The following is a 12315-nucleotide window of genomic DNA, read 5'->3' as shown; positions in this document are numbered from 1 at the left end:
ATGGCTGCGAAAGCCGGGACAGCTCCAAAGGAAGATGGAAGAGAGGGGTGTCAACTGGGTGAGATGGACTTTTACTATTCAACTATTCTTAGAGAACACCTTAAGTAACTTAAAGAGATTTTTAAAAGTGAAGAAAAGTGGATTAAGCGGCGAGATTGAACCCTATTAAAAAAAAAGAAGGGGGAGAAAATTTTTCTTTTCAACTTTCCCTTTTTAGTGGAATTGATAAGATGTTTTTCTTTTAAAAAAATATATATTTTTAACTGGATTGGCTTTCTTTTTTTAATATTCAATAACTCTTTATTTTAAGCCTTTTTTTTTTTTACTAAGATTTCTTTATTGTTATAAGAAATTTATATTTTTTTGACTTTGAAATGGGGAAAGTGGAGTTAAGAGAAAGTAAATGAAAGAAAGTTGCACTGCCATCTAGAGGCTCGATTTAGTGCTTTCTTTTTTTATTGTGACGCACGCTCAAGGACTCTGTGCTTTCTAAAAAGATAGTGGGATGTGCATGTTTATACAGGTGCCATCCGTAACTATAAACAAGAAAGTGGAGTTGAAAGCGATTATGAAAATATTAAGATGGAAAGTTTGAGCTAGTCACAAGAGCCTTGATTAGTGGCAGTAGCTCTTTTTTCTGCTAGAAGCTCTGTTTTGCTCTCTATTACCCCCCCCAGATGGATTTTTTTTTTTAAAGAGGCTTAGCCTTTCCCTTCTTTTCCTTTTCTTTTTATTTTTCCTTTTTTTTTTTTTCTCCTTTTGCTTCTTTTTTTCTCTTATTTTTGGCAAGAACAAAGATAAAGAATCCTTTGACTCAATGAAGGTTTATCAAGATAATAGACTATACGAGAAACACAATGCAGAAAAAGATCTTTAAACTATTGAGGATGACTATAAAAAATTGGAAGAAGAGCTGCAGAAATTCTCAAAAAAAAAAGAAAAAAAAAGAAAAAAAGATATTAAAGCTAAAATGGACTTAATTAAATATAAACCGGGATCATTGGAAAAGGAAGAAATAGTACAAGAAACCAGAAACATTAAACAGGATTATTGTGAGGCCTATAAACTGAGAATTAAAAGGGTTAATCAACTGATAAATGAAGAGACAGATTTGTTCTTGGCACTGAGGGTGAGAAAAAGATTATACAAGATCATAATGGAAAATTGTACTAAGAGAATGCACAAAAAGAAGAAGTAAAACAATATTGAAAGAAACTACTGGAGATGTTTAAAGAAAAAATCAGGGGAATACAACAATGATGGAACTGACAGAAGCTTCCAAAAGCAGAATGTTCAAAAGGACATTTATTATTGCTTTCTCTTATCCAATAATATAGAAAAAGGGATGAACAGTTAGATATCTTGGGATATTGAATGAAAAGGGTGAACTCAAAATTATGCAAGCGCTGGAATAAAGTATAAATCTGAGATATATAGTTAAAAATTGTATAACATGTAGTGAAGAATCTGGTTAGAACTGTAACTTGGTTAGAACTGTAATTGATATTGTAACTGATATTGGTTAGAACTGTAACTCTTAAGAATTGGAAAAATTAAAAAGTACTTATGCAGGAGGAAGTTATTGAAAATTATGGAATGTGCAGAGATGAGTTAAACTGAGATTTGAAACTAGAGTAAGAAGATAAGTAATTTTATATGACACGGGATTTGCTTTTATTAATGATTAGATGAGAAAATATAGTAATGTAATAGATTAAGAAATTTTATAATAGAAATTTGATATTAATTATTATATATATACACATATAATAGATAGATGGAAATGTATTACTAATCCTATTGAAAGTTAAAATTTTTTGTAATATATGATTTTATAGATTAGCTATGAATGATTAATGATTGTTAATTGATAAGTATACAAGTATATTTTGAATAGATGATATGAGAATTTAAGATTATGAAAGGGGCACCAACGAGTTTAACTGGTTGACACACGGTATAAAATGGAAGATACTTTTTTATGCCTTTTTATGTTTTTGTTTGTTCATGTTTGTTTTGTGTTTGTTGTAAAAATAAAAAAAAACATTAAAAAAAAAAAAAAAACAGAAGAACTCCAAGATTACTAAATTGAAGTTTTAGCAGTGATATTTTAAAGCATTGTTTAACTAGCCAAAAATATATTAAGGGAACATTTATGGCACTTCTAACTAAATTGCAAAAGAATTAAAGTTACCTCGTGTTGATTTAACATTGCAATGCTAAAAAATTGAAAGATGAGGATGATCCCATGACAAATATGCCCCATATAATAAGTCATATTATGCAAAGTAAGACATTGCTCTTTCTGGTGTTATGTTCAGTATGAACCCATCCTTCTCCTTGGCCTTTTGGGAAAAACCAGAGAAGTAATTCACATTTTTTTAGAAGGAAGGAAGGAAGGAAGGAAGGAAGGAAGGAAGGAAGGAAGGAAGGAAGGAAGGAAGGAAGGAAGGAAGGAAGGAAGGAAGGAAGGAAGGAAGGAAGGAAGGAAATCTCCAGCAGTTATACCATGTATTGCAATATGAGCCACATAATTTTTGTATTGCTGGCACAATGCTACTGTTAATTATACTTCAAGACTACTCACTGCTTACAAATTAAGTATGGAATATCTTTTCATCATCCAATATACACCACATTTATATCTGATTCTTATCTTAAGAATAGCTATACAGATAAAAGAAAAATGAAAAAAAATGATGACATGTCATAGTATATATAATAATATACTATATACTGTATTATACCAAACCAATCATCTCCTATTGGTCAATCAAACTGAAAAGCCATCCAGACCACATTGTAGTATGAAAGCACATTGAAAACAACAGACATAAATTTTACAAAACAGATAAGAGATTACAGACAACCTGTTACTTCCTAGTAGCCATAATCAATATCTTTCCAAATCAAGTGCCTCTTCTAAAGGAAATCATCATGCAAATTCCTGGAACCAAAACAAAAAATGAGCAAAAAGAGCTGGCAAAGAGTTTCACAATCCCAATCCCAATCCTCAGCAATTTCAGCTAAATAAAAGAGAAATCCATTATTGATACACACTTCCACTCTAAGTGACTAGTTAATGAATTAAAGTCAGATTAATAGTTTCAGATAACTTTGCTTGAAAATTACCATTTTATTAAAAATTCGTCTTAGGGCTTTATGAATTTCTTTGTTTCTCAAAGTATAGATGAGGGGATTGACCAAAGGTGTCATCACTGTGTAGAAAATGGAGAATATTTTATTGAGATGTCTCAGAGTGGGGGAATCTGGCAACATATAGACAATGATTAATGTGCCATAATAGAGACAAACTACCATGAGATGAGAGGAGCAGGTTGAAAAAGCTTTTTGCCTTCCAGTGGTAGATTTGATTTTGATGATGGTGCCAATGATGCAGATATAAGAGATGAGGGTCAACAGAAAGGGAGGAATTGCAAAAATAAAGCTTAGGAAAAACATGAAGATTTCAAGGAGACTCGTATCACTACAGGACAGTTTCTTCAGCGGATGGAAGTCACAAAAATAATGGTCTATGATATTAGGGCCACAGAAGGATAACTGAGCCAGGAGACCCACTAGCATTATATTAAATGTTAAACTATTTACACATGTCCCAGCAATAAGCTGGAAACAGAATTTCCTATTCATAGCAGAAGCATAGAGCAAAGGCTTACAAATTGCCAAATAGCGGTCATAAGACATGGCAGCCAAAAGATAGGTTTCTGTACCTGCACAAAGCCCAAAGAAATAATATTGGGCTAGGCATCCATGCATGGTAATGGTTCTCTCACTAGTCAGCAGGCTAGCCAACAGCTTTGGCAAGATGGTAGAGCTATAGCAAGCATCCAGAGAAGACAAATGTCCCAGGAAGAAGTACATTGGGGTGTGAAGGTGCTGATCAGCCACAACTAGCAGAAAGATGAGGAGGTTTCCAGTTAGTGTCATCAGATAAATCACCAAGAAAAACCAGAAAAGAAGAAGCTGCCCCTTAGGGAAAGTCCCAAAACCCAGAAGGATGAATTCTGTAATTCCTGTCTGATTTCCTTTTTCTGTATCTGGCATCATGAAATGTCACATCAAATCTAGAATATATAAGAAAAAGGAGACAATTTCAAATGCAAATTTCTGAAGCACTCATTTTCTCTCTCTCACTACAGTATGTCTAAAATATCTGGAGAACATGGATAACTAATGTCCAATCATATACCAGGAAGAATAGATTTAGCTAGAATAATATAGCTAAAAACAGAATGGCCCATTTTTATCTTACCTGTTTTGTAGAAGAGATGATATATATAAATCATGAGACCTTTGCAGGATAGCTCAGGGGCTTAATCTTTACCCTTTCTCATGCCCCTCCAAAATATATCTTCTTTCAATCCTCTATTGTTTTCTAAAATGTGTTTAGCTATGATTCCAAGGCAAAATAACTAATTCTACAACATTGGGATCCTGTTCCTAAAAATTTACATCTAAATATTGGTTATGGTTATTGCCTTCAGTAGGTAGAAAAGGTCTGTGCATTTGGTTGTCTTTCCATACCTCACATCCCATTCTGTTTTTTCAAAATGTATCTCATTTATTTAGTCTTATTAAAGGTGGTTTAAAATCAACCAGAAGATAAAATTCTTGAGCGATAAACTGCCTAAGGAAAGAAGATCCTGGACTTAACATGCCTAAGATCTTCTACATTACCAGTCTGACTAAGACACTGAACCACACATTCCCATTTTACTTAATTCTACTTATTACATACATACATAGAAAAAGAATGCAGCAAAGTTACATATGCTATAAAATGTGGCAAGAGTGAGATAACATTTTCTTATATATTTTATAGTGCACCAGTTAAAATATGTAACAGTTGGTACACTTAAAAAAAACCTGGCATGTCAACCATCCAAATTATTTTTAGAATCATCAGTTTTCATCAACTATTTATTTTATTATTATCATTACGATTTCAAGAAAAGAAGAAGAAATAATGCTGATACAAATACACATTGAAAGGAGTATAGAAAACATAGTGAGGAAAGGAAAAAGAAAAAGAATATAAACAATAAATTATGGATGGATGATTCATTAATCCCTAAAAACCAGCAGATCTAAAATATTAGATGGCGAACATATTCTAATACACCATTAACAACTTAGGATACTATAAGACATTTCATATCCAATTTCTACTCAAGACATGTCTCTATTGAACTATAAAAAACATTTGGTTAGCACAATTGAAATCAATTAAGAGGAAAATAAAAAGCATGTAAAATTCTTGCAGCTGTGATCATACATGATGCTGTTCAGTATATTTTAAAGGAATATGTGGTTTGATGAAGTTTAATAAAAATATCTCAGGTTGAAATGGAAATACAACTTTTAAAATTTGTTCCATCCTATGATGAATTCATTTCCAGTACTGCTGAGCTTTGCAACGTTGCCACCACATATGGAAGAAAGACCCAATCTGTTGGTTGCATTCCCAGCTTTTGGGAGAACAGTTGTTCATTTCAGTAGTCATGACTGGAGTAACATACCAGAGATAAAACATCTTATACCAAGTCTCTCTAAATATAATGTTCAGGGTGAACTTAAGTTTTTTCCACTGAAATTTCCGCTGTTCCATCTCTAAAACTCTATTCAGGTTTTGCATCCATCTGACCTGTTCAGATTTCTGAATCATATTTCACTAATAGTTTATAAATTGTACCCAGTAGATGTTTGGTATTATACAGTAAATTATAAGATTTTCAAATTCAGACAAATTTATCAATATTCCCTCGTTTCCTCAGTTCTCTTGTTGCTGTGCTGTATATCTGAGAATATTGTAACCAAATGAGTGTGAGAAAGCACTGTGTACCAAAAGACTCAAAAGATCTTAATTTTCTCCTGTTAATAATAAACTCTTGTAATCTAAACAAATTATCGTCTCTCTTTAGCAAATTACTTAGTTCTTTCTTCATCATAAAAGTAGACATTCAGCAAGGAAACAAGAGGGGAGAAGTCTCAACATTCTTTCCTATATTTATCCCAGATATTCAATAAATTGTTTAATATCAGATAATCTCTTAAAAATGGTTTATCTCTGTGTATATCAACCCAAATGTATCTATGCAGCCCCTGTGGAAGATCCACCCATTCTCTAAAGGTAATAGGACTATAAAGATATAATCCATTCTGAAGTCCATGTTAAGCAGTTGGTATAATAGTAAAATTGAAATTTGAAGTCTTTAGGCCACTTTATTCTTTTGAACTTTGCAAATCCTTGTATTTATTGCTTGGTCATTTGTTAGACCACATATGACGTAACTTGTCTATGCCAGTCATTTACTATCTTATTTTCATTAACAACTTGAATCATTGGAAATAAAGTTTAATCTTGATAAAATGTTGTTTTTTCCTGCAGCAATTCTTCCTAACCAAGACAAATTTAAGATTTACCATACAAATTAATGAGATTCAGTTTGGTGCAGTGGTTAAGGCTAATTCCTGGATGTTGGATTTGTCTGCATGGAACTTCAGCTTCTGAAGTAAGCTTGCCTGTTCTTCTAGAACTCTTGCATTCCATAATGACCTCTTACCTAAGTCTGACCTCCTGTACTTGTAACTCATGAAACAGGATAGCAACAAATTGGCTGTGACTTATCCTAAAAATGACATAAAAGAAAACATTTTGGAAGCTCCTCAGAGAAGTCTAAGGCATGTTTGTTGTAGTGGTTAAGGCACCAGCCTAGAAACCAGGAGATTGTGACTTCTAGTCCCACCTTAGATACAAAGCCATCTGGGTGACCTTGTGCCAGTCACTCTCCCTCAGCTCTAAGAAGTAGGCAATGGCAAACCACTTCCAAAAATCTTGCCTGTAGGGACTAAAAAGTAATAATGATAGTAATTAATAGGTATTGTTTTATATATTTAACTAAAAAGTTGACAAGTACTCAGTCTTATGTTAACTGTCTTGTCTATGTGTGATAATCACCATAAGCAATGGTCCAACTTTTTGCAGGAATCAAACAAGATGAGACTCTAATCTTGTATGAAGAAGAAATGATTTACTTTATTCACTCTTTAATCAACTCGTTCTGCAAATTACATTATTGTATTAATTCAAGAGAACCAAGGGTTCATAATACATAGCATTCCAGGATCATCTGTGAGAGATCTCCCTTTGCAAGTTTCAAGAAGGTTACTTTTCCCAAAGGACAAGACCATAATATGTATAGGCTTTCAAAAATGAGCTAAAGAGAAAAATTTAGTTTCTGTCCCAAACTCTTTAAATTAATATCTGGTCTGGATTTATGAATGACTCAAATGCATGCTTTATTTTAAAATGGATTGTTGAATAAATCAGAATGGCTGGGCTCATACATAAATCATGATTTACTCACCACAAAATGGCCCCTCCCAGATTATGTTGAACCAAAATGAAAACACGTTACAGCTTAGTACAATCTGTGAAATCATCAATGTTTTATGCAAAAGAATGCCATGAAAGAATCCTTCCAAACTATATAATAGTACCTGAAATTAGAATTTACCTGCAAGAAATAACTGTCATGGTTATAGATGTTCTAATAGTACCACTATTTCTCAAAATGGTTGCTGAAGAAATTGTACTCTGGACAAATTTTAAACATTTTCTGCTATGAGACAGGTTCTAAAATACCTTCCATAAACATTTAAAATAATTAATCTTGGGAGATTTGCTAGTGATTTTCTAGTATTCTCTTGCAACAGGATTATGAATCCCAGAGGAGATCCCATATTAATATTGGCTCCTTGGATGGCTCCTTGTGTAGAGCTCACTAACTTGTCAAGCCATTTGAAATCTTTTTCAAGGAATTCATCACAAGAGTCTATTGGGTCACTCATGCAGGGATAATAACAATAAACTATTGTATCTTCTGACATAATTCTGGATATTGGATGGTGAAGATGAAGATGAAGGCTGTTTGTTCTAGGTTATCTATGATAGGTGAAAAAATTCAAGACAGTAGCCCTGCTTCTTTTTGTGTTACATGACAGACTAAAAAATTGTACAGGGCTTCTATTTATCTATCTATCTATCTATCTATCTATCTATCTATCTATCTATCTATCTATCTGTCTGTCTGTCTGTCTGTCTGTCTGTCTGTCTGTCTGTCTGTCTATCTGTCTGTCTGTCTGTCTGTCTGTCTGTCTATTTATCTATCTATCTATCTATCTATCTATCTATCTATCTATCTATCTATCTATCTATCAAATTTATATGGCCATCCATCTCACTGGAAGTGACTCTGGGAGAGTGTACAATAATCATCTAAAACAATGCATATATAAAACAATCATATAAAAATATAAAAAATCAGTATTAAAATTAAATATTATTCAAATTAGAATATATAAACCCCAGGCATGGAGAGAATGAGTACATCCACCTTAGTACTGGAGCCATCTAAGCATATCACCAATTCTTGGGACCCCCAGGCCTAGTGACATAATAGGGTCTTGAGAAACTTCCGGAACATCAAGAGGGATGGAGCCAATCTAACCTCTGGGGGGAGAAGGCTCAACCAATTGAACCGTTACAGCCAGCATCTTGACTTTTTCCAACCTCTTTGCAGACAGTCTTCATTTGTTCATTAGTCACCCCTCTCCCAGGGAAAAGACAAGAACTGCAACCGTTAATTTACCTAAATAAGTATGCCTGCCCAGAAAAGAAAAATATTTTGTGCTACCAGGCCATGAGAGCTAGGTAATACGTTTTAAAAAAAATTTCTTATCATTCTCTTGGAATTTTCTTATTTATCATTCAGAATTTTCTACAAATGAGAAACTTCCTTATTTCTCCTTGGAATCTTCACTGAAATGTTGTGTCATCAATCAGCAACAATAAGATATGATTGAAAAGTCACCCTTTTACATTGTAATCTAAGCCCCAATCTAAAACTTAGTGCCTCCTTTCCTTTCCTTTCCTTTCCTTTCCTTCCCCTTCCCCTTCCCCTTCCCCTTCCCCTTCCCCTTCCCCTTCCCCTTCCCCTTTCCTTGAAAAACAAAGAAAAGTTTCCCCAATATCAGTAAGTCCCTGTATTTGCATTAGTATTCCTACATCAATATTTAAATCTCCCATTTCCCTAACATTTAAAGTTACTATTTTGCATGGTTCAATCATTTTAACTTTATATTTCTCCAATGTACATTCACTTCCATAAATAAAACATTCCAACAACACTACAAAACATGTATCCATCTTTTGAGCAAGCAGATGGTTCAATAAATTGGAGTAAATTATAGAGAAATCGTTTAACTTAATCCTACCTTTTATCTGCACTGTCCCTTCTTCATCCCATCCCCCTAATTCCCATCTACTCCCCACCCCAATATCATCCTCCCAGACCCTCTTAAAGTGAAAGTGACCAGTGCTCACAAAGGATTTAATAGTCCTCTTTTCAATCTAAAATGGGATGTGTGAATGCAGTACTGAACTCTTAATTCCCCATCCCCAGCCTTGCCTATGCCTATTAAATATTAAATATCTTGTTTTCTATTTTATTATTTATCTATCCAAATAGTCTTTAACTATTTTCAAATGCTGCCATTCTGCAGGACCCAGCAAGAGTGCCTTCTCTGTAGTGGACCCCCCACCCTCTGCAACAGCACCTCCCCAGAGATTCGGATGGTACGTACTCTCCTGGGATCCCAAAAGTCCTTAAAACCTGGCTCTGTTCCCAGGCCTGGGGTTAACATGGGAGTGATTTATTGGTCGAGCTCCTGACGTATTGTTTTTTGTATTGTTTGTATTGTTTGTTGTTTTAGTCATTTTAGTCCAGGCTGCCTTTTTTTGTGGGCTTTAACTGTTTTTTTTAGTGGATTTTGTAAGCCACTCAGAGTCTTCCAGAGTGGGTGCCCATATTAAATTGAATGGAATTAAATTAAATTATGAAGTCTAATTCTTTACTACATTCTTCAAGTCCGTTTATCTTATCTTCTCCTTAGTGTAAATCAGCCATTCTCCATGCATCCAAGGTCACCTTCTGATAATTTTTCATGGGGTTTTCTTTAGCTCTACCAAAGCTGTGTTCATTTTGGAGAGAGTGGAAATACAGTGGTACCTCTACTTACGAACTTAATCCGTTCTGTGACTCTGATCGCAAGTCAAGTTGGTCGCAAGTCGAGGTAAATTTTCCCATAAGGTTCAATGTAAATACGGTTAATCCGTTTCGCCCGCCGAATTTGGTCGCACCCCGAAGCAAATTTTCCCATAAGGTTCAATGTAATTACCGCTAATCCGTTCTGGCATCCGCGGACCACGCATCAGGGGCGGAAAAGCGCCCGCACGCCATGCGGCGGGGCGGCAAAATGCCCGCGCACGGCAGGGCAGCAAAACGCCCGCGCACCGCACGGCGGGGCGGAAAAGCGCCTGCGTGCCGCACGGCGGGGCGGCAGAACGCCCGCACACCACATGGCAGGGCGGCAAAACGCCCGCGCACCGCGCATCAGGGGTGGAAAAGCACCCGCGCACCGCACGGCAGGGCAGCAAAATGCCCGCGCGCCACGCGTCAGGGGCAAAAAAGCACCCACGCGTTGCATGCCAGGGGCGCAGTGGGGCGGCAAAACGCCCACGCGCCGCGTGGGAGGGCAGAAAAACGCCCACGGACCACATGTCAGGGGCAGAAAAATGGCCGCAGACCACATGTCAGGACGGAAAAATGGCTGCGGACCACGTGTCAGGGTGGAAAAATGGCCGTACCTCAAGGTGGAGTTCGCACATCGAGGTAAATTTTTGGGGCGGGAGCTGGTCGTATCTCAAAAATTTTGTAAGTAGGGGCATTCGTATGTAGAGGTACCACTGTACAGGTAGTCCTCACTTAACAACCATTCGTTCAGTGACCACAGTTATGATAGTGCTGAACAAATGGTATTTATAACCAGTCCTCAAAGTTATGGCCATTGCAGTGCCCCCCACAGTCATGTGATCAACATTCGGGTGCTTGGCAGTCCATCTGCATTTAAGCTTCAGGGTCCACTTCAACTCCCCCAACCACCTATCTCCCCCATCTCTGCCCTTTTGGCCACCCTGGCCTCTGCTGCCCCTGCCACCCCCACCACCCTGCACTCCACCACCCCTGCTGCCCCTGCCACCCCCAGCTGACCTTTTCCGTCTTCTTCCTCCCACTGCTCATGAGGCATGCCGGGCCTGACCTTCATGAAGCAGTTGCTGGCCATGTGTGGCTTTCCCAAATCCTCATGAGGCCTTCCCAAGGCTACATGCAGCCTTCCCAGAGCCCAATTTCAAGCAGATAAATTTCAATCAGAGAAAGGCAGTCTTGCAAATAGCACGCTCTATTCCATGAAAGGTTTTATAGGTGATAACCAGCATTTGAATTGCACCTGGAAATTCACTGGGAGCCAGGACACCTTGTGGAATAGAGACATAACATGTGTGAACTGAGATGTGTCCATAACTGCTCACACCATAACATTTGGGACCATCTGCAACTTCCAGATGCTCTTCTGGGTCAGCCTCATGTAGAACTCATTGCAATAATCTACTTGGTGGTGACCAAGGCATACATAATAATGAGCAGTGCATCCCAGTCCAGGAACAGGTACAACTGGTACACAAATTGTAGGTGTGCTAAAGCCGTCTTAGCCATGGCTGACACCTGTTCCCAAACAGAACTGTTGCATGATTTGGAAATTCTTCTGGACATTCAGTTACTGAGGAACAGGTGGCAGCCGTGGCTAGGAGGGCTTTAGCACATCTACAGTTTGTACACTAATTGTACAAGATTACAGGAGACTCTAAAACCCAGAGTCACTCAGTGTTGCCAAAGTTGAATTGAACCCATTTTTTGCCCATCCAGGCCCCTACAGCTTCCAGACACTGAGAAACCACCTCAACAGCATGATTTGATTCACTCAGGGCAGAGATGTACAGTATAACTAAGAATCATCAGCATACTGATGACCCCACCCAGTGGCTTCATGTAACTGTTAAACATCCACATGTGTCCTCACTCAGTGGTTCCATGCAGATATTAAATAGTAGGAAGGAAACAACTGAGCCCTGCTTTAATCCATAATTGAGTAACCAGGGATTCAATTTCTCCCAACCCACACTACCAACTGAAACTGGCTACTCTGGAAGGAGAAGAACCACTGAAGCAAAGTGCCCCTGATTTCCTGTCTTTGCAGCTTGTCCACAAGGGCACTATGGTCAATAATAGTGAAGTCTGCTGACAAGTCAAACAAGACCAGGAGTTGCAACCAATACAGTTTTGATATCATAAGCCAAACTGAATTCTGACTGATAAGGGTCCAGATAATTTGTTT

At 37.0% G+C, this 12315-nt stretch overlaps 1 protein-coding gene across 1 annotated transcript; it reads right to left on the bottom strand.

The window, feature by feature from the left end:
* Positions 1–3093: 3093 nt before the first annotated feature.
* LOC112543087 (olfactory receptor 5G3-like) lies at positions 3094–4065 on the bottom strand. Its single transcript, XM_088143297.1, has one exon. The coding sequence runs from the start codon at positions 4063–4065 to the stop codon at positions 3094–3096; it is 972 nt and encodes a 323-aa protein (XP_087999423.1).
* Positions 4066–12315: the final 8250 nt, after the last annotated feature.

The sequence above is a fragment of the Python bivittatus genome, unplaced genomic scaffold (assembly GCF_059951505.1).
Source record: "Python bivittatus isolate LINGU-HERP-01145 unplaced genomic scaffold, Pbiv_v1 ctg000410_np1212, whole genome shotgun sequence".
Taxonomy (NCBI): Eukaryota; Metazoa; Chordata; class Lepidosauria; order Squamata; family Pythonidae; genus Python; species Python bivittatus.
This window is presented reverse-complemented; position numbering and strand designations above follow the sequence as displayed.

Excerpts from the sequence above, each read along its gene's own strand:
- LOC112543087 (XM_088143297.1), bottom strand. The coding sequence starts at position 4,065 with ATGCCAGATACAGAAAAAGGAAATCAGACAGGAATTACAGAATTCATC.